Raw genomic sequence first — 23,119 nt, 5'->3', positions numbered from 1 at the left:
TGTGGCTAGCTTCAGCCAGTGGTATGCAGTGGATGATGTCACTACGCGTTTCAGGGATGGAGGAGAGTGGCTAGCTGCAGCCAATGGTATGCAGTGAATGATGTCACTATGCGTTTCAGGGATGGAGGAGAGTGGCTAGCTGCAGCCAATGGTATGCAGTGAATGATGTCACTACGCATTTCAGGGATGGAGGGGTGTGGCTAGCTGCAGCCAATGGTATGCAGTGAATGATGTCACTACGCGTTTCAGGGATGGAGGGGTGTGGCTAGCTGCAGCCAATGGTATGCAGTGGATGTCACTACGCGTTTCAGGGATGGAGGAGAGTGGCTAGCTGCAGCCAGTGGTATGCAGTGAATGATGTCACTACGCGTTTCAGGGATGGAGGAGAGTGGCTAGCTGCAGCCAATGGTATGCAGTGAATGATGTCACTATGCGTTTCAGGGATGGAGGAGAGTGGCTAGCTGCAGCCAATGGTATGCAGTGAATGATGTCACTATGCGTTTCAGGGATGGAGGAGAGTGGCTAGCTGCAGCCAATGGTATGCAGTGAATGATGTCACTACGCGTTTCAGGGATGGAGGGGTGTGGCTAGCTGCAGCCAATGGTATGCAGTGGATGTCACTACGCGTTTCAGGGATGGAGGAGAGTGGCTAGCTGCAGCCAGTGGTATGCAGTGAATGATGTCACTACGCGTTTCAGGGATGGAGGAGAGTGGCTAGCTGCAGCCAATGGTATGCAGTGAATGATGTCACTACGCGTTTCAGGGATGGAGGAGAGTGGCTAGCTGCAGCCAGTGGTATGCAGTGAATGATGTCACTACGCATTTCAGGGATGGAGGGGTGTGGCTAGCTGCAGCCACTGGTACAGAGTGGATGATGTCACTACGCATTTCAGGGATGGAGGGGTGTGGGTAGCTGCAGCCACTATGCAGTGGATGATGTCACTACGCATTTCAGGGATGGAGGGGTGTGGGTAGCCGCAGCCACTGGTACAGAGTGGATGATGTCACTACGCATTTCAGGGATGGAGGGGTGTGGGTAGCCGCAGCCACTGGTACAGAGTGGATGATGTCACTACGCATTTCAGGGATGGAGGGGTGTGGGTAGCCGCAGCCACTGGTACAGAGTGGATGATGTCACTACGTGTTTCAGGGATGGAGGGGTGTGGCTAGCTGCAGCCACTATGCAGTGGATGATGTCACTACGTGTTTCAGGGATGGAGGGGTGTGGGTAGCCGCAGCCACTGGTACAGAGTGGATGATGTCACTACACGTTTCAGGGATGGAGGGGTCACTGGTACACAGCTTGGTCATTGCTTTTACAGTCATCTTTTTTTCCCTGTTGCAGAAAGAAAATGAAATCCCTGGATTCCCTTATAAGCATGATACAGAGTTTCCCCAGCGATGACCCGACCAGAGATAAACTCCAGGAAGATATGACAAAAATCAGAGGGAAGGTAAAACAGGTGCGTGATCTGTAGAATCTGATGTACTGACACTTCCTCGCTGTAGTGCAACTCTTAAAGGACAACTGAAGTGAGAAGAATATGGAGGCTGCAATGTTTATTTTTTTTTAAGCAACACCATTTGCCTGGCAGCACTGCTGGTCTATTTGGCTGCAGTAGTGTCTGAATCTATGGCTAAAAGTATTAGAGGCAGAGGATCAGCAGGATATCCAGGTAACTGGTATTGCTTAAAATGAAATAAATGGGGTAGCCTCCAAACAACTCTCACTTCAGATATCCTTTAAGCTCCGTACAGACTGCGGTCATCGGAATGCAAGCGTGAACAATGCCAGCGTATGTTTGAATTCAGGGATGTCGCAATGATGGGCTGCTGACCGACCGTTACTAGAGGAGTGAAAATGAGGCCCTGGAAGTGCCGCCAGGACAGATCGGTCTACATGATCGCTGTCTTTTAACTTCCTTGGGACACTTTTTTTTATTATTTTAGACGATTCTTGGCCAACCTGTCGTTAATTGTTAGTTCCTGATGACCATGGTCTAGCATGTGTATGTAGCTTTAGAATCCCATAGTACTGTAAGCCGAGGTACCCACTTTTCCCACAGAAACCAGGAAAAAAAGTGAGTGACTCGCGTATAAGCCCCCTCCCCAATATAGCCCCATCCACAGTAGCCTGATGTTCCCACATTACAAGTCAATCACCTTCTAGCATAGCCAGACTTGCCTCTAGGGTGATACAGAAGGTGTCATAGATATGAGACACAGCGATTGCCACACAGGAAGAATCACCGATCATTGTACCGCAGACACGCTGCTTGCACGCCCCGCTCCACAAGCCAGGGGACACAGGTAGTCTTGTGCAGTGCACCCCATGTTGCAGGGGATGCTGGGAACTGACACAGCAGGGAGCCAACTGGTAAGAGCAGGATCACTAGTGCACAATCCTTACACTTCTCTGCCAGTAACAAAACCTGCTCCACCATCCGTTCTGCTCCACTGACTCACATATAAGCCGAAAGGGGTAACTTTACAGCACATTTTTGTGCTGAAACATTAGGCTTTTACGTGAGTATATAAGGAAAGCAAAATCGTCTGAGCTGCTGGCTTTGGGCAAGAATCCAGGGAATGCATACTGAGGTTACAGCTCCCAATCTTCATTTGAGGTCAGTGATCAGTAAGTGCACCCAGTGACAGCCTCGCAGGCACATACATAGGCTGTGGGCCGGCAGGGATTGTAGGCAAACAATACGTCGGTTGCAATGGAGGGGTGGAGGGATAACATGCGGCGTAGAGCTACTCTGGCATCGGGGGTCCCTAAAGAGGTCTGCCATGCTGGATCTTTAGGAGACATCGGGTGGCCGCTGTACACACCAGATCCCCGGCCAAGGCAGTCTTTATTAGCCACCCGGCCAAGTTCAATTTAGTGTGTGTATGTAGCTTGAAGGGGCCCGAGCACCTGTGAAGTAAAAAAATCTAAAATCCTGCACATAAAGGGGGTTCGTGGTAGGGTGTACCACTGGGGGGGCAGGGTTGGGGTGATGGGCATTATTTTCCCTGCTCCTCTGCCCCCCTTTCCCCCCCCCCCCCATATGGGGTTAACCGTCGTCCCCGGGCAGGAACTGCAGCTTCTTGCGGTGTTGCTTGCTCCTGACTTCCACAGTGCATGCTGGGAGATGAACATTTGATTCTAGCCTGGCCTCCAATGAAAGTTCTATGGGACCATCACTTTAACCAGAGTTATCATCTTATTAATATTGTTTCTCCAAGTAGTGCTCATGGTGGCAAAGTGCAACAAATCTCCTTTGCAGAAGTTAGGGACCAACCCCCATTGATGTGATCGTTTTTTTTTGTATATAGATGTGTTTGCTCCTTAAGTTCTTTTATAGGGCATTTTTTAACTAGTAGCTGCAGTCCTGGCAGTATCACCCAGCAGGAGTACTCTTCCCGTCCCGGGGCCGTAGATACTCCTCTTTTGAAGTATAAGACATACATTTTTACGTTATACGTATGCCGTAAGGGTGTATCTTGTTATTTTGCAAATTAGGGATTGTAATTATTAATAAAGTACTTTGAGAAAACCAAAAACACAAAATGAGAAAATACACCTTTATGCCAAATAATATAGTCACTATACCTTGTTGTGATAACCGGAACAAATGGACACACACACACACACACACACACACACACACACACACACACACACACACACACACACACACACACACTGTGTACACACACACACACGTACACACACACTGTACACACGCACGCACACACTGTACACACACACACACACACACACACGATCTAGATCATTTAGGTGTGAAAAGTAGTGATAAAGTTATTGGCAAATAGGAGGAGCGCTTAAATGTGAAAATTGCTCCAGCCGTAAGGGGTAAAACCGCTCAGTGGTGAAGTGGTTAATGATGTTATACATTGTTAATGTGCTAGTTCTGTGGGTTCCCTTTACTTGCTTTACTAAAGTTGAAACAAGTGGCCTTTCAGCTTTTATGCATCATTGATGTGGATGTTGGGGGTTCAATCTCTGATTATTTGCCCCACACCATACAATCATACATACATCACCCAAGGCTGATGACAGCGGTTCTGAAAGCTGTTATATCGGTTATTATGAGAGCTGCTGTATTGTTGTTGCAGGTTTGCTCCATGCTGAATGTCCAGCCTGACTTTAGCATCAATCATGAAGGCGCTGGACTGTCGTTTTGAGGTTGGCCGCTGTCCGCCATCTTGTGACTTGCTGTGCGGCGGTGAAACGCGAGCTGGCCCGGATTCTGGAGTGCCGCGATGCCGTGTTTACTGGAGGAGTACCCGGAACTGCCGATGTGTCTGGAATAAGAATGGCAAGCGAAACGTAAAGAGAACCGATACCGAAATCCATCAAATGAACAGCCTGAAGGCTTAAAGTGGATCTAAACTCAGAATGTCCTCTTTGCTATAAAAGATTAGCCACAGCATGATAACTTTTATGGCGAAAATAATCTTCATTACAATCTATGGAAATCCTAAAAAAAAATCCCTGAAGTTTTACTTGGTTTTACTTTTGCAGAAGGCATTGAAAGGGTTAAAGAGGAACTCCAGTGAAAATAATGTAATAAAAAAAATTGCTTCATTTTTACAGTAATTATGTATAAATGATTTAGTCAGTGTTTGCCCATTGTAAAATCTTTCCTCTCCCTGATTTACATTCTGACATTTATCACATGGTGACATTTTTACTGTTGGTAGGTGATGTAGCTGCTGCATGCTTTGTTGGCAGTTGGAAACAGCTGTAATCTATTTCCCACAATGCAGCAAGGTTCCCAGACAGGAAACTGCCAGGAGTACCACGGTCCTCAGAGTTTCTTGTGGGAGGGGTTTCACCACAATATCAGCCATACAGCGCCCCCTGATGGTCTGTTTCTGAAAAGGAATAGATTTCTCATGTAAAAGGGGGTATCAGCTACTGATTGGGATAAAGTTTAATTCTTGATCAGAGTTTCTCTTTAACCCTTAGTGTTTAGTGTAAAGACAGAGCTGCCTCTGCAGAGCTCTCATGCAGTCTATTCACGGTTGCTGATAAGAATGATCTATACATATTAATCTGCCTAAACGAACACAGAAGTGAATTTCTTCAGCAACTGTTTGTGGAATAAATACTTTTTATTGTGTGCTGTGAAAGGATTCGAGTTCACTTAAATGAACACAGGGAAAAAGAAAAGAGAAAACGGATTTAATATTGGCTGAAACCAATAGCTACTACACCAACATTTTGGGATTTTCCCAGCGATACAGATTTAGTAGAAAATGTTCTACCATTCTTCAGGACCTGAAACACAGTGCACCCCCTTCCCAGTCTCCCAGTCTGCGCCCTTCCCATAGGCAAATGCAGAGGGGGATCCTGCAGCTCACAGTGACAGCACTGCCCCCTTTCTTTCACTGATACAGTTGACTTTGGATGTAGCAACAGCGTGTGCACAGCATGGAGCAGCAGGGTGTGTACAGGGCATGGAGCAGCAGGGTGTGTACAGGGCATGGAGCAGCAGGGTGTGTACAGGGCATGGAGCAGCAGGGTGTGTACAGGGCATGGAGCAGCAGGGTGTGTACAGGGCATGGAGCAGCAGGGTGTGTACAGGGCATGGAGCAGCAGGGTGTGTACAGGGCATGGAGCAGCAGCGTGTGTACAGGGCATGGAGCAGCAGCGTGTGTACAGGGCATGGAGCAGCAGCGTGTGTACAGGGCATGGAGCAGCAGCGTGTGTACAGGGCATGGAGCAGCAGCGTGTGTACAGGGCATGGAGCAGCAGCGTGTGTACAGGGCATGGAGCAGCAGCGTGTGTATAGAGCATGGAGCAGCAGCGTGTGTATAGAGCATGGAGCAGCAGCGTGTGTACAGAGCATGCAGCAGCAGTGTGTGTACAGAGCATGCAGCAGCAGTGTGTGTATGGAGCAGCAGTGTGTGTACAGAGCATGGAGCCGCAGAGTGTATACAGAGCATGGAGCAGTAGTGTGTACGGAGCATGGAGCAGCAGTGTGTGTACAGAGCATGGAGCAGCAGAGTGTGTATGGATCAGCAATGTGTGTACAGAGCATGGAGCAGCAGCGTGTGTACAGAGCATGGAGCAGTAGCGTGTGTACAGAGCATGGAGCATCAGCGTGTGTACAGAGCATGGAGCAGCAGGGTGTGTACAGAGCATGGAGCAGCAGGGTGTGTACAGGGCATGGAGCAGCAGGGTGTGTACAGGGCATGGAGCAGCAGGGTGTGTACAGGGCATGGAGCAGCAGGGTGTGTACAGGGCATGGAGCAGCGGCGTGTGTACAGGGCATGGAGCAGCGGCGTGTGTACAGGGCATGGAGCAGCGGCGTGTGTACAGGGCATGGAGCAGCGGCGTGTGTACAGGGCATGGAGCAGCGGCGTGCGTACAGGGCATGGAGCAGCGGCGTGCGTACAGGGCATGGAGCAGCGGCGTGCGTATAGAGCAGCGGCGTGCGTATAGAGCATGGAGCAGCAGCGTGCGTATAGAGCATGCAGCAGCAGCGTGTGTACAGAGCATGCAGCAGCAGTGTGTGCATGGAGCAGCAGTGTGTGTACAGAGCATGGAGCCGCAGAGTGTATACAGAGCATGGAGCAGTAGTGTGTACGGAGCATGGAGCAGCAGTGTGTGTACAGAGCATGGAGCAGCAGCGTGCATATAGAGCATGCAGCAACAGCATATGTGGTCAGTAGAAGAGCCAGGCACCTCTGGCTCTTCTACTGCTTGGAGAAGGAAAGTCCACCTGCCTCCTCATGGTTTTAACTTTTTAGATACTTTTATCTTTTTGGCGCCTCTGTATCCATACTACTCTATATCAAGTCCACCCCTGGTGGAGGCGGAGTTGCACCCTTTTTCCCTCATCTACGGAGAGCAACTTCTTAATCCTGGGTGGGGTCAGGTCTAATCTCCCCACCTGCCTATACAGTGGTTTCCTTGGAGGTAACCCTGCTTTGTGAGTATAGATTGTTACTCTATCATACTTCATTTCAACTGTCAGTGTCATACTACACTATATTTGGCTCTTGTTGTCCCTACTCTCTTCAGCAGAGGGAAGGGTAGAGGTGCCCAGGTGCGATCAGGGTACGTACCTCGGGATACAGACCTGGAGGGTGAGGGGCCATCCATGAAGAGTTGATCACAGCTGGCATGTTCTGGGGGAGGCTAGGCTTAATAGATACAGCCTTGTTGGCCTATGTGAGTATAAGTACATGAAGTTGAAAAGTGGCTAGCAGTGCAGCCCTATATTGCCCAGCCCTCCCTGATCCACGTTTCAGCAGGTAGTGGTAGCGAGGATTTTCCAGCTCACAGATGGGTGTGGATAGCCGCTGCCTAGACTTGGCAGTCCTAGCTTCCATAGACTAAATACTCGCCTGCTGCCTGCAGAGACCAGGTGATGAGCAGTGTAGAATACCTTAAAAGGACAACTGAAGGGGAGGCTGCCATATTGATTTCCTGTTAAACAATACCAGTCGCCTGGCAGCCCTGCTTATTGCAGTAGTGTCTATATCGCATCAGAAACAAGCATGCAGCTAATCTTTTTTTCACAGAAATACCTGCATGCTTGTTCAGTGTCTTTTTCTAATAGTATTAGAGGCAGAGGATTAACGGGAAAGCCAGGCAACTGGTATTGCTTAAAAGGACATAAATATGGCAGCCTCCATATTCCTATCACTTCAGGTTCCCTCTAGGAAAACTTTAGTTTTCATAAAGTTCTTCATGTAGTGATATGCGGGCAACTTACCGATAAGCTGCATTCTGGGAGGTTTTTGCATTCTTGGGATTGTGCACTCTCTTCTCCACAATTGTATCTTAATAAAAAGTTCTATGCTCCCCCATGGAGAGGGAAGGCTCTGGATCCCATAGGGTCATCCCTGTCCTCTGTCCCTGAGTACGAGAGACTTGGGCGCAGGATTCAGCCGGTATACGGCTTCTCCTGCTCCTGCACAAGTTCTGGCAATGTTAAATACTATTCCCCCTCCAGGTCCACGTGGCTAGTGGAGGAAATATGTAATTCGGCTTCCAGCAATTGCTGGCGACCAAATTACAGTATTTTAAATGTAACTTCAGCTCCGTCTTCTGACGGCACCGAAGTTACTCCCTGTGCGCTGCTATAGATGTAATTCCCATTATGGTCTATGGTGGCGCCGGCTGTGCCCAAGTCTCCAGTACTGGATTCTTAGTGTTCGTTCCACCGCCGAGACATTTTGCATCGGAAAATGACAAAATGGAGTATTTATCCTGGATGGCTTTTTTAAAGCTCTTTAGTTTTAAGCAAAGATATTTTAGTAAATGGGATTGTTTTTTATTTAGACTGGGGATGGATTAGGAAAGTGACTTAACCACTTCACCACTGAGGGGTTTTACCCCTTGAACACCAGAGCAATTTTCACCTTTCAGCGCTCCTTCCATTCATTTGTCTATAACTTTATCATTACTTATCGCAATGAAATGAACTATATCTTGTTTTTTCCGCCACCAATTAGGCTTTCTTTGGGTGGGACATTATGCCAAGAATTATTTTATTCTAAATGTGTTTTAATGGGAAAATAGGAAAAAAATTATTTTTCAGTTTTCTGCCATTATAGTTTTTAAATAATTCATGCTACTGTAATTAAAACCCATGAAATTTGCCCTTTTGTCCCGGTTATAAAACCGTTTAAATTATGTCCCTATCACAATGTTTTGCGGCAATAATTTTTTGGGAAATAAAGGTGCATATTTTTCAGTTTTGCGTCCATCCCTAATTACAAGCCCATAGTTTATAAAGTAACAGTGTTATACCCTCTTGACATTAATATTTAAAAAGTTCAGTCCCTAAGGTAACTATTTATGTTTTTTTTTTTTTATTGTAAATTTTTTAATTTTTTTTTAATTACAAAAAAAAAAAAAAAATGGGGAGTGTGGGAGGTAATGAGTTAATTTTTAGTGTAAAACTAATTTATTTCTATGTAAAAAATGCTTAGGGTGTAGTTTTACTATTTGGCCACAAGATGGCAACAGTAACTTTTTGTTTATTGCCACCTGCGAGCGTCCTTCCGGACGCTCGCAGGAAGTACTAGGAGGCTGTGAGTGTTTTTTTTTTCTTTTCACAATGATCGCACTGCCCATCGGAGAGCAGCGGATCATTGTGGGGCTTAGATCAATGAACGGGAATGGATTTTCCCGTTCATTGATCTCCGGGCGAGCGGGCGGTGGCGTGTTTAATAGCGGCGGGCGGCGTGTTTATGAGCGGGAGCGCGGACAGCGGCGGGAACGCGGAAAGTACGGATTTCTGCGGCCCTGGGGGTTAAAGGATGGAAAAAGGGACGGAAAAATTCGTACGGGCGGGGGTAAAGTGGTTAAAGGAAACATCCAAGGAATTAAAAAAAAAAAAAAGATCCACTTACCTGGGGCTTCCTCCAGCCCGTGGCAGCCGTCCTGTGCCCTCGCCGCAGCTCCGGAGGCTCCCGGTCTTCTCCCCTGGCGCAGCTGACCTCGCCAGCTCGGGTTCTGGGTCGGAGTCTTCTGCGCTCCACCGCGCGGGTCACGTGGTCCGGCCGACGTCATCAGGACGGTACAGCGCAGTATGCGCCTGTGCAGTACCATCCTAATGACGTTGGCCGGACCACGTGACCCGCGCGGTGGAGCGCAGAAGACTCCGACCCAGAACCCGACCTGGCGAGGTCAGCTGCGCCAGGGGAGAAGACCAGGAGCCACCGGAGGTGCGGCGAGGGCACAGGACGGCTGCCACGGGCTGGAGGAAGCCCCAGGTAAGTGGATCTTTTTTTTTTTTTTTTTTACTCCTTGGATGTTTCTATTAATTGTGCTGTGCGCAGCGTTTTAGTTTGAGGTCACTTTCTGAGCCTGAACTGAAGACAAATGTTTGTGTGCACCTGAGGGGATGCCAGAGAACTGCAGTCATTGACCTTTATTGAAAAGTAATGTTAAGGGACCCATACACTGGTCGATTTCAGCCATCGATCGATCAATTCTATAGAATCGATCAGAAATTGATTCCATCAAATTCCCCATTCGATCGATCTGCGGCCGATTTCGATCGATTTGATCTATCTGACAGGATGGAAGATCTAGGACGATCTGCTGCTGGCAGCAAATCGATGGCCCATAGAGCTGCATTGGATCTAATAGTCCAATAATCAGAATCAGAATCAATTTATTTTTTGCCAAGTAAGTTTGCACCTACAAGGAATTTGTCTTGGCAGTTGCTTAACAAACACAAACAAAAAACAATACAAGGACAGACAGTGTGAATATTACAAGTTAAGGACATTATAAGTATAGTGGCAGTAAGCAATGTGAGAATTGTTCATGTTTAGTTCTGTGCTGATTACTTTCAGTCCTAGCAGCTCTAACATGGTTCAGCATTAAGTATGGCTACCGCTTGAGGAAAAAAACTGTTCCTGTGTCTAGAGGTTTTGGTAGCGATTGACCGGAATCTTACTCCTGAAGGCATGCGCTGGAAGATGGAGTGAGCTGGGTGAGAGGGGTCAGAGGCAATTTTGGTCGCTCTCTTTCTGCACCTGCTAGTGTAATGCATTTAGATACAGTAGATTGTGGAAATCTGAATCGGATAGATTCCTGTCCGATTCGACCAGACAGGCATCTGACAGAAATCTATCTGTAGGTCGAATCTGCTGCAAATCTATCAGTGTATGACCACCTTAAAGCCCAATGTACACGATACAATTCTTTGTGCGATTCAATTACAATTCTATTTACGATCTGATTAAATCTGACATGTCCGATCGGGAATCAATTCGATTTGCCATTGCAAAACAATGACAAATCAAATTGAATTGAATCTAATCCCAATCGGACATGTCAGATTTAATCGGATCGTAAATAGAATCGTATCGTGTAGATTGGGCTTTAAGGTGACAGCCAAATTATATAAAGAGGCTTGATAGTGTGCTGGTTAAGGGCTCTGCCTCTGACGCAGGAGACCTGGGTTCGAATCTCAGCTCTGCCTGTTCAGTAAGCCAGCACCTATTCAGTAGGAGACCTTGGGCAAGTCTCCCTAACACTGCTACTGCCTATAGAGCGCGCCCTAGTGGCTGCAGCTCTGGCCTAACACTGCTACTGCCTATAGAGCTCCCCCTAGTGGCTGCAGCTCTGGCCTAACACTGCTACTGCCTATAGAGCTCCCCCTAGTGGCCGCAGCTCTGGCCTAACACTGCTACTGCCTATAGAGCGCTCCCTAGTGGCTGCAGCTCTGGCCTAACACTGCTACTGCCTATAGAGCTCCCCCTAGTGGCTGCAGCTCTGGCCTAACACTGCTGCTGCCTATAGAGCGCCCCCTAGTGGCTGCAGCTCTGGCCTAACACTGCTACTGCCTATAGAGTGCTCCCTAGTGGCTGCAGCTGTGGCCTAACATGCTACTGCCTATAGAGCGTCCCCTAGTGGCCGCAGTTCTGACCTAACACTGCTACTGCCTATAGATCGCCCCCTAGTGGCTGCAGCTCTGGCCTAACACTGCTACTGCCTATAGAGCTCCCCCTAGTGGCTGCAGCTCTGGCCTAACACTGCTACTGCCTATAGAACGCCTCCTAGTGGCTGCAGCTCTGGCCTAACACTGCTACTGCCTATAGAGTGCCCCCTAGTGGCTGCAGCTCCGGCCTAACACTGCTACTGCCTATAGAGTGCCCCCTAGTGGCTGCAGCTCTGGCCTAATACTACTACTGCCTATAGAACGCCTCCTAGTGGCTGCAGCTCTGGCCTAACACTGCTACTGCCTATAGAGCACCCCCTAGTGGCTGCAGCTCCGGCCTAACCCTGCTACTGTCTATAGAGCGCCCCCTAGTGGCTGCAGCTCTGGCCTAACACTGCTAATGCCTATAGAGCACCCCCTAGTGGCTGCAGCTCTGGCCTAACACTGCTACTGCCTATAGAGCGCCCCCTAGTGGCTGCAGCTCTGGCCTAACACTGCTACTGCCTATAGAGCACCCTAGTGGCTGCAGCTCTGGCCTAACACCGCTACTGTCTATAGAGCCCCCCTAGTGGCTGCAGCTCTGGCCTAACACTGCTACTGCCTATAGAGAGCCCCCTAGTGGCTGCAGCTCTGGCCTAACACTGCTACTGCCTATAGAGCACCCCCTAGTGGCTGCAGCTCCGGCCTAACCCTGCTACTGTCTATAGAGCGCCCCCTAGTGGCTGCAGCTCTGGCCTAACACTGCTACTGCCTATAGAGCGCCCCCTAGTGGCTGCAGCTCTGGCCTAACACTGCTACTGCCTATAGAGAGCCCCCTAGTGGCTGCCGCTCTGGCCTAACACTGCTACTGCCTATAGAGCGCCTCCTAGTGGCTGCAGCTCTGGCCTAACATTGCTGCTTCCTATAGAGCGCCCCCTAGTGGCTGCAGCTCTGGCCTAACACTGCTACTGCCTATAGAGCGCTCCCTAGTGGCTGCTGCTCTGGCCTATCACTGGTACTGCCTACAGAGCTCGCCCTAGTGGCTGCAGCTCCGGCCTAACACTGCTACTGCCTGTAGAGAGCCCCCTAGTGGCTGCAGCTCTGGCCTAACACTGCTACTGCCTATAGAGCTCCCCCTAGTGGCTGCAGCTCTGGCCTAACACTGCTACTGCCTATAGAGCGCCCCTAGTGGCTGCAGCTCTGACCTAACACTGCTACTGCCTATAGAGCACCTCCTAGTGGCTGCAGCTCTGGCCTAACACTGCTACTGACTATAGAGTGCCCCCTAGTGGCTGCAGCTCTGGCCTAACACTGCTACTGCCTATAGAGCGCCCCCTAGTGGCTGCAGCTCTGGCCTAACACTGCTACTGCCTATAGAGCGCCCCTTAGTGGCTGCAGCTCTGGCCTAACACTGCTACGGCCTATAGAGCTCCCCCTAGTGGCCGCAGCTCTGGCCTAACACTGCTACTGCATATAGAGCTCCCCCTAGTGGCCGCAGCTCTGGCCTAACACTGCTACTGCCTATAGAGCACCCCTTAGTGGCTGCAGCTCTGGCCTAACACTGCTACTGCCTATAGAGCGCTCCCTAGTGGCTGCAGCTCTGTCCTAACACTGCTACTGCCTATAGAGCTCCCCCTAGTGGCCGCAGCTCTGGCCTAACACTGCTACTGCCTATAGAGCACCCCTTAGTGGCTGCAGCTCTGGCCTAACACTGCTACTGACTATAGAGCGCCCCCTAGTGGCTGCAGCTCTGGCCTAACACTGCTACTGCCTATAGAGCGCCCCCTAGTGGCTGCAGCTCTGGCCTAACACTGCTACTGCCTATAGAGCACCCCTTAGTGGCTGCAGCTCTGGCCTAACACTGCTACGGCCTATAGAGCTCCCCCTAGTGGCCGCAGCTCTGGCCTAACACTGCTACTGCCTATAGAGCGCCCCCTAGTGGCTGCAGCTCTGGCCTAACACTGCTACGGCCTATAGAGCTCCCCATAGTGGCCGCAGCTCTGGCCTAACACTGCTACTGCCTATAGAGCTCCCCCTAGTGGCCGCAGCTCTGGCCTAACACTGCTACTGCCTATAGAGCGCCCCCTAGTGGCTGCAGCTCTGGCCTAACACTGCTACTGCCTATAGAGCGCCCCTAGTGGCTGCAGCTCTGACCTAACACTGCTACTGCCTATAGAGCACCTCCTAGTGGCTGCAGCTCTGGCCTAACACTGCTACTGACTATAGAGCGCCCCCTAGTGGCTGCAGCTCTGGCCTAACACTGCTACTGCCTATAGAGCGCCCCCTAGTGGCTGCAGCTCTGGCCTAACACTGCTACTGCCTATAGAGCGCCCCTTAGTGGCTGCAGCTCTGGCCTAACACTGCTACGGCCTATAGAGCTCCCCCTAGTGGCCGCAGCTCTGGCCTAACACTGCTACTGCCTATAGAGCTCCCCCTAGTGGCCGCAGCTCTGGCCTAACACTGCTACTGCCTATAGAGCACCCCTTAGTGGCTGCAGCTCTGTCCTAACACTGCTACTGCCTATAGAGCTCCCCCTAGTGGCCGCAGCTCTGGCCTAACACTGCTACTGCCTATAGAGCGCCCCTTAGTGGCTGCAGCTCTGGCCTAACACTGCTACTGACTATAGAGCGCCCCCTAGTGGCTGCAGCTCTGGTCTAACACTGCTACTGCCTATAGAGCACCCCTTAGTGGCTGCAGCTCTGGCCTAACACTGCTACTGCCTATAGAGCGCCCCCTAGTGGCTACAGCTCTGGCCTAACACTGCTACTCCCTATAGAGCACCCCCTAGTGGCTGCAGCTCTGGCCTAACACTGCCTATAGAACACCCCCTAGTGGCTGCAGCTCTGGCCTAACACTGCTACTGCCTATAGAGCGCCCCCTAGTGGCTACAGCTCTGGCCTAACACTGCTACTCCCTATAGAGCACCCCCTAGTGGCTGCAGCTCTGGCCTAACACTGCCACTGCCTATAGAACACCCCCTAGTGGCCGCAGCTCTGTCCTAACACTGTTACTGCCTATAGAGCACCCCTTAGTGGCTGCAGCTCTGGCCTAACACTGCTACTGCCTATAGAGCACCCCTTAGTGGCTGCAGCTCTGGCCTAACACTGCTACTGCCTATAGAGCACCCCCTAGTGGCTGCAGCTCTGGCCTAACACTGCTACTGCCTATAGAGCGCCCCCTAGTGGCTTCAGCTCTGGCCTAACACTGCTACTGCCTATAGAGCACCCCCTAGTGGCTGCAGCTCTGGCCTAACACTGCTACTGCCTATAGAGCACCCCCTAGTGGCTTCAGCTCTGGCCTAACACTGCTACTGCCTATAGAGCACCCCCTAGTGGCTGCAGCTCTGGCCTAACACTGCTACTGCCTATAGAGCGCCCCCTAGTGGCTTCAGCTCTGGCCTAACACTGCTACTGCCTATAGAGCGCCCCCTAGTGGCTGCAGCTCTGGCCTAACACTGCTACTGCCTATAGAGCGCCCCCTAGTGGCTGCAGCTCTGGCCTAACACTGCTACTGCCTATAGAGTGCCCCCTAGTGGCTGCAGCTCTGGCCTAACACTGCTACTGACTATAGAGCACCTCCTTGTGGCTGCAGCTCTGGCCTAACACTGCTACTGCCTATAGAGCACCCCCTAGTGGCTGCAGCTCTGGCCTAACACTGCTACTGCCTATAGAGCGCCCCTAGTGGCTGCAGCTCTGGCCTAACACTGCTACTGCCTATAGAGCGCCCCTAGTGGCTGCAGCTCTGACCTAACACTGCTACTGCCTATAGAGCGCGTCCTAGTGGCTGCAGCTCTGGCCTAACACTGCTACTGCCTACAGAGCGCCCCCTAGTGGCTGCAGCTCTGGCCTAACACTGCTACTGCCTATAGAGCGCCCCCCTAGTGGCTGCAGCTCTGGCCTAACACTGCTACTGCCTATAGAGCGCCCCTAGTGGCTGCAGCTCTGGCCTAACACTGCTGCTGCCTATAGCGCGCCCCCTAGTGACTGCAGCTCTGGCCTAACACTGCTACTGCCTATAGCGCGCCCCTAGTGGCTGCAGCTCTGGCCTAACACTGCTACTGCCTATAGCGCGCCCCTAGTGGCTGCAGCTCTGGCCTAACACTGCTACTGCCTATAGAGTGCGTCCTAGTGGCTGCAGCTCTGGCCTAACACTGCTGCTGCCTATAGAGCACCCCCTAGTGGCTGCAGCTCTGGCCTAACACTGCTACTGCCTATAGAGCGCCCCCTAGTGGCTGCAGCTCTGGCCTAACACTGCTACTGCCTATAGAGCGCCCCCTAGTGGTTGCAGCTCTGGCCTAACACTGCTACTGCCTATAGAGCGCCCCCTAGTGGTTGCAGCTCTGGCCTAACACTGCTACTGCCTATAGAGGGCGCCCTAGTGGCTGCAGCTCCGGCCTAACACTGCTACTGCCTATAGAGTGCGTCCTAGTGGCTGCAGCTCTGGCCTAACACTGCTACTGCCTATAGAGCTCCCCCTAGTGGCTGCAGCTCTGGCCTAACACTGCTGCTGCCTATAGAGCACCCCCTAGTGGCTGCAGCTCTGGCGCTTTGAGTCCGCCAGGAGAAAAGCGCAATATAAATGTTCTGTGTTTGTTTGGCTCATCTATACAACTCCGAGCTGGCAATGGATGACAATTTTGTTTTTTTTTTGTTCATTGAAAACGCAATAAAGTTTATGAACTGTTTTATACTGAGTTTTTCGACTGCTATTTTCTTTAAAGGGTAACTGACGTGAGAAGAATATGGAGGCTGCCATATTTATTTCCTTTAAAACATTACACATTGACTGGCAGCCTGGCTGATCTATTTGGCTGCAGTGGTGCCTGAATCACGCACCACAAACAAGCATGCAGCTAATCTTATCAGATCTGACAATAATGTCAGAAACACCTGATCTGCTGCATGCTTGTTCAGGGGCTATGGCTGAAAGTATTCGGCCTAGTGCACACCAGAGCGGTTCGGCTGCGTTTTGCGATCCGCTTGCGGCTGCGGATCCGCTAGGGTAATGTATCTCAATGGGGTGGTGCACACCAGAACGGGAGGCGTTTTGCAGAAACGCATACTCCCGGGTTGCTGCAGATTTTGGATTGCGGGGGTGTTTTTGCCTCAATGTTAAGTATAGGAAAAACGCAAACCGCTCTGAAAAACGGCACTTCACAGCGGTTTGCCAGGCGTTTTTGTTACAGAAGCTGTTCAGTAATAGCTTTACTGTAACAATACATGAAATCTACTAAACCAAAAACACTTCACAAAACCGCAAATGCTAGCTGAAACGCTACAGAAAAAGAAGAAAAAGCGTTTCAAAATCTGCTAGCATTTTGCGGATCTGCTAGCGGTTTTTGGTGTGCACCAGGCCTTAGAGGCAAAGGATCAGCGAGAAGCCAGGCAATGTTCAAATATGTCAGCCTCCATATCCCTCTTGCTTCAGTGGCCATTTAACCTGTTAACAGCCACAAACGAGTTATCTGGCTTTAAGATAGTGCACTGCTTTTGTTTTCAGCCTGCAGAAATCGCTGTGCTGTAAATTCTTGGAATGCTTTGATCTCTCTCTCCTAGCAGAAAATATAGAAACTGAAAGCAGAAGTCTTCTTTTGTTGTCTCACACTGCCCCCTAGTGACAAGTGGCCATAAATACTCATTAGAGCAGTACTAATTAAAAGCTAAGATATCTAACAGTATACATAAGGGGGCCAATATGGTAGAAATTCCCTGTTTTCATGAAGGCACAAGCGTTAAATGACAATTGCACACTTGTATTAATTTGCATTGAACTTGTATGTTGCAGATGGGGCTTAACGGCTCTTTTAAAGAGAAAAAGGTGGAGGGCGAGTTCAGAGTGATGTCTGCATCTAACTTTCACCCGTTGCTGGCCTGTATATTAGGGTGCCCACTATCCCTAGTATAAGCAAAAGTATATATTCAAAACAGGTAGTGCTGGGAATACTATGTAGTAGTTACAAAAAGTACCTTTAATTGGTGCTTAAAGGGATCCAAGCAACACCTGGCTTCAAATAGCTGCAAGGGCTGCCATTGTTCAGAAGCTCAACCCCTGCTATTTTACAACTAGCATTGACCAGGCTAGGTGTGAAATTCTTCAACTGTAACTGATGTTTTCTGTTTGAAGTACAATGGGGGTTTGTTTGTGGTCAATTAAGTCTAATGAGGTGATTTCTTATCTGTGTTCCACCATCTCCTGCTCAGCAACCTCAGGACATGGACAAAGTGGCTGTTTTAACCCTAAGGCTAGTTATACACCAGGACGTTGCGTTTAGGGGACGTTATAGGGCACATAACATGCCCCTAATGCAACGCCTGTGCAGCTCACTCTGGCGTCTGTGATGCCGTGATGCGTACTCTTGGACGCATGCGGCATCACGTGGTCCCGCCCGGCCAATCGCCGCACAGAGCGGCCGCTCCAGGAAGTAAACACTGCACGTCACCAAGTGCAGTGAATATTAATTAGCCATGTGTCCGGCGGCTCTCCCCTCCTCCCCAACATGACTGAGCATGAGCAAACAGTCTAACGTGGCTCAGCCGCGGAGAACGCACAGCATGCAGCACTTTGCTGCGTTACAATGTAAAGCAACGTGGGCAGTGTGAACAGCCCACTTGTGTTACATTGCTGTGCGTTGGGGGAGCGTTACAGGCTGCACTAACGTGCGCCTGTAACGTCCCTGTGTGCAAGAAGCCTTAGATGTAAAAAAATGAGGTAAAGTGAAAGTTTTTTTTTTTAATAATAAACCACATTTTTAGAATGCTTTTTAATTTGCTATAGAGCTGCCCTGGGTGTTAAAAATGATGCTCGGTTCACTTTAAAACATATAAATATAATCTCAGGTTCTAAAATTGCTTGAGCATCCAATCACACATGCATGCGTGTATGCATGCGTGTATGTATGTATATGTATATATATATATATATATATACATACATACAATTACATTATATCGCCTTGTCTTGCAACTGCAGTGGAAATATACATTCCCTAATTGAAACACTCCATACACAGCTCATCAACAATCATACATAGACCATCCAATGTGTATCACAAAAAGAGGCGTGCTGTGCAAAAAACCCAAAAACTATGCAATGTCAAGGCGCAGACACAACTATGCAATGTCAAGGCGCAGACACAACTATGCAATGTCAAGGCGCAAACAAAACTATGCAATGTCAAGGCGCAGACAAAACTATGCAATGTCAAGGCGCAGACAAAACTATGCAATGTCAAGGCGCAGACAAAACTATGCAATGTCAAGGCGCAGACAAAACTATGCAATGTCAAGGCGCAGACAAAACTATGCAATGTCAAGGCGCAGACAAAACTATGCAATGTCAAGGCGCAGACAAAACTATGCAATGTCAAGGCGCAGACAAAACTATGCAATGTCAGGGCGCAGACAAAACTATGCAATGTCAGGGCGCAGACAAAACTATGCAATGTCAGGGCGCAGACAAAACTATGCAATGTCAAGGCGCAGACACAACTATGCAATGTCAAGGCACAGACAAAACTATGCAATGTGAAGGCGCAGACAAAACTATGCAATGTCAAGGCGCAGACAAAACTATGCAATGTCAAGGCGCAGACAAAACTATGCAATGTCAAGGCGCAGACAAAACTATGCAATGTCAAGGCGCAGACAAAACTATGCAATGTCAAGGCGCAGACAAAACTATGCAATGTCAAGGCGCAGACAAAACTATGCAATGTCAGGGCGCAGACAAAACTATGCAATGTTAGGGCGCAGACAAAACTATGCAATGTCAGGGCGCAGACAAAACTATGCAATGTCAAGGCGCAGACACAACTATGCAATGTCAAGGCTCAGACAAAACTATGCAATGTGAAGGCGCAGACAAAACTATGCAATGTCAAGGCGCAGACAAAACTATGCAATGTGAAGGCGCAGACAAAACTATGCAATGTCAAGGCGCAGACAAAACTATGCAATGTCAAGGCGCAGACAAAACTATGCAATGTCAGGGCGCAGACAAAACTATGCAATGTCAGGGCGCAGACAAAACTATGCAATGTCAAGGCGCAGACACAACTATGCAATGTCAAGGCTCAGACAAAACTATGCAATGTGAAGGCGCAGACAAAACTATGCAATGTCAAGGCGCAGACAAAACTATGCAATGTGAAGGCGCAGACAAAACTATGCAATGTCAAGGCGCAGACAAAACTATGCAATGTCAAGGCGCAGACAAAACTATGCAATGTCAGGGCGCAGACAAAACTATGCAATGTCAGGGCGCAGACAAAACTATGCAATGTCAAGGCGCAGACACAACTATGCAATGTCAAGGCACAGACAAAACTATGCAATGTCAAGGCGCAGACAAAACTATGCAATGTCAGGGCGCAGACAAAACTATGCAATGTCAGGGCGCAGACAAAACTATGCAATGTCAAGGCGCAGACACAACTATGCAATGTCAAGGCACAGACAAAACTATGCAATGTCAAGGCGCAAACAAAACTATGCAATGTCAAGGCGCAGACAAAACTATGCAATGTCAAGGCGCAGACAAAACTATGCAATGTCAAGGTGCAGACAAAACTATGCAATGTCAAGGTGCAGACAAAACTATGCAATGTCAGGGTGCATACACAACTATGCAATGTCAAGGCGCAGACACAACTATGCAATGTCAAGGCGCAGACAAAACTATGCAATGTCAAGGCGCAGACAAAACTGTGCAATGTCAAGGCGCAGACAAAACTGTGCAATGTCAAGGCGCAGACAAAACTATGCAATGTCAAGACGCAGACAAAACTATGCAATGTCAAGACGCAGACAAAACTATGCAATGTCAAGACGCAGACAAAACTATGCAATGTCAAGGCACAGACAAAACTATGCAATGTCAAGGCGCAAACAAAACTATGCAATGTCAAGGCGCAGACAAAACTATGCAATGTCAAGGCGCAGACAAAACTATGCAATGTCAAGGCGCAGACAAAACTGTGCAATGTCAAGGCGCAGACAAAACTGTGCAATGTCAAGGCGCAGACAAAACTATGCAATGTCAAGGCGCAGACAAAACTATGCAATGTCAAGGCGCAGACAAAACTATGCAATGTCAGGGTGCAGACAAAACTGCAATGTCAAGGCGCAGACACAACTATGCAATGTCAAGGCGCAGACAAAACTATGCAATGTCAAGGCGCAGACAAAACTATGCAATGTCAGGGTGCATACACAACTATGCAATGTCAAGGCGCAGACACAACTATGCGATGTCAAGGCGCAGACACAACTATGCGATGTCAAGGCGCAGACACAACTATGCAATGTCAAGGCGCAGACACAACTATGCAATGTCAAGGTGCAGACAAAACTATGCAATGTCAGGGTGCATACACAACTATGCAATGTCAAGGCGCAGACACAACTATGCAATGTCAAGGCGCAGACACAACTATGCAATGTCAAGGCGCAGACACAACTATGCGATGTCAAGGCGCAGACAAAACTTACGATGTCAAGGCACAGACACAACTATGCGATGTCAAGGCACAGACACAACTATGCGATGTCAAGGCGCAGACACAACTATGCGATGTCAAGGCGCAGACACAACTATGCGATGTCAAGGCGCAGACACAACTATGCGATGTCAAGGCGCAGACACAACTATGCAATGTCTTGGTGCAGACATAACTATGCAATGTCAAAGCGCAGACACCACTATGCAAAGTCAAGGCGCAGACACAACTATGCAAAGTCAAGGTGCAGACACCACTATGCAAAGTCAAGGCGCAGACACCACTATGCAAAGTCAAGGTGCAGACACCACTATGCAAAGTCAAGGCGCAGACACCACTATGCAAAGTCAAGGTGCAGACACCACTATGCAAAGTCAAGGTGCAGACACCACTATGCAAAGTCAAGGCGCAGACACCACTATGCAAAGTCAAGGCGCAGACACCACTATGCAAAGTCAAGGCGCAGACACCACTATGCAAAGTCAAGGCGCAGACACCACTATGCAAAGTCAAGGCGCAGACACCACTATGCAAAGTCAAGGCGCAGACACCACTATGCAAAGTCAAGGTGCAGACACCACTATGCAAAGTCAAGGTGCAGACACCACTATGCAAAGTCAAGGCGCAGACACCACTATGCAAAGTCAAGGTGCAGACACCACTATGCAAAGTCAAGGTGCAGACATAACTATGCAAAGTCAAGGCGCAGACACCACTATGCAAAGTCAGGGTGCAGACACCACTATGCAAAGTCAGGGTGCAGACATAACTATGCAAAGTCAAGGCGCAGACACCACTATGCAAAGTCAAGGCGCAGACACCACTATGCAAAGTCAAGGTGCAGACACCACTATGCAAAGTCAGGGTGCAGACATAACTATGCAATGTCAGGGTGCATACACAACTATGCAATGTCAAGGCGCAGACACCACTATGCAAAGTCAAGGCGCAGACACCACTATGCAAAGTCAAGGCGCAGACACCACTATGCAAAGTCAAGGTGCAGACACCACTATGCAAAGTCAAGGCGCAGACACCACTATGCAAAGTCAAGGTGCAGACACCACTATGCAAAGTCAGGGTGCAGACATAACTATGCAATGTCAGGGTGCAGACACCACTATGCAAAGTCAGGGTGCAGACACCACTATGCAAAGTCAAGGCGCAGACACCACTATGCAAAGTCAAGGCGCAGACACCACTATGCAAAGTCAAGGCGCAGACACCACTATGCAAAGTCAAGGCGCAGACACCACTATGCAAAGTCAAGGCGCAGACACCACTATGCAAAGTCAAGGCAAGACACAACTACAGTATGCAGTGTCAAGGTGCAGGATAATAATGGATCCAAAAGGATTATCTATGCATCCGGGTCTAGAAATATAGTCTTTAAAAGTGTTTTTTTTTTAAATTCTGTTTATTGATTTCTAAACTTTAAACATGAAACAAAAACCATAAGAAAAGGGGGGGGGGGGGGGGAACGATCTCCAATCACACGCAGGTGAGGAGAGACAGAAATCGAAACGTCACAGAGTTACAAAGTATAATCACATGTTCACATACCAGCTGTATAGTTCTCCGGCCCCCACCCCCCAAATATAGAGTATAATGATTATTAATAGAGTCACATCATTGTGTACTATATTGAGTTATTAACATATGTTGATAACATCATCACAACGTAATCTTCTAAATCAATACAGAGAAAGGCCCGGTGCACACCAAAACCCGCTAGCAGATCCGCAAAATGCTAGCAGATTTTTAAACGCTTTTTTTTATTTTTATGAGGCGTTTTGCTAGCGTTTTGCGGATTGCTGCTGCGGTTTTCAGTATAGTAGATTTCATATATTGTTACAGTAAAGCTGTTACTGAACAGCTTCTGTAACAAAAACGCCTGCAAAACCGCTCTGAACAGGCGTTTTTCAGAGCGGTTTGCGTTTTTCCTATACTTAACATTGAGGCAGAAACGCACCCGCAATCCAAAAAATGCCTCACCCAGGCATTTTTCGTTTCTGCAAAACGCCTGCCGCTCTGGTGTGCACCACCCCATTGAGATACATTGACCAAGCAGATCCGCAGCCGCAAGCGGATCTGAAAACGCCCAAAAAAGCCGCTCGGTGTGCACCAGCCCAAAGAGTACCAAAATATCTTATACATTTGTTCACAATTAGAGATTCATGTTGTGTCCTTGTTAGATGTCCATGGGCTCCAAATTTTATTA

At 49.0% G+C, this 23,119-nt stretch overlaps 1 protein-coding gene across 2 annotated transcripts in view; it reads left to right on the top strand.

Moving 5' to 3' along the window:
* LTO1 (LTO1 maturation factor of ABCE1) overlaps positions 1 to 23,119 on the top strand; it is an 89,581-nt gene that overhangs the window by 30,482 nt on the left and 35,980 nt on the right. Inside the window, exons 4-5 of one of the 2 annotated variants that reach the window (XM_068260050.1) lie at positions 1,346 to 1,463; positions 4,123 to 5,142. In XM_068260050.1, coding sequence (XP_068116151.1) covers positions 1,346 to 1,463; positions 4,123 to 4,191 — 187 coding nt within the window. In that variant the 3' untranslated portion in view covers positions 4,192 to 5,142. Of the gene's footprint in view, positions 1 to 1,345; positions 1,464 to 4,122; positions 5,143 to 23,119 lie in introns of those variants that run through there. The other variant, XM_068260051.1, reaches the window with a different exon arrangement.

The sequence above is a fragment of the Hyperolius riggenbachi genome, chromosome 11 (assembly GCF_040937935.1).
Source record: "Hyperolius riggenbachi isolate aHypRig1 chromosome 11, aHypRig1.pri, whole genome shotgun sequence".
Taxonomy (NCBI): domain Eukaryota; kingdom Metazoa; phylum Chordata; class Amphibia; order Anura; family Hyperoliidae; genus Hyperolius; species Hyperolius riggenbachi.
Note: the sequence above shows the minus strand (reverse complement) of the source record. Positions and strands in the feature narration are given on the sequence as shown.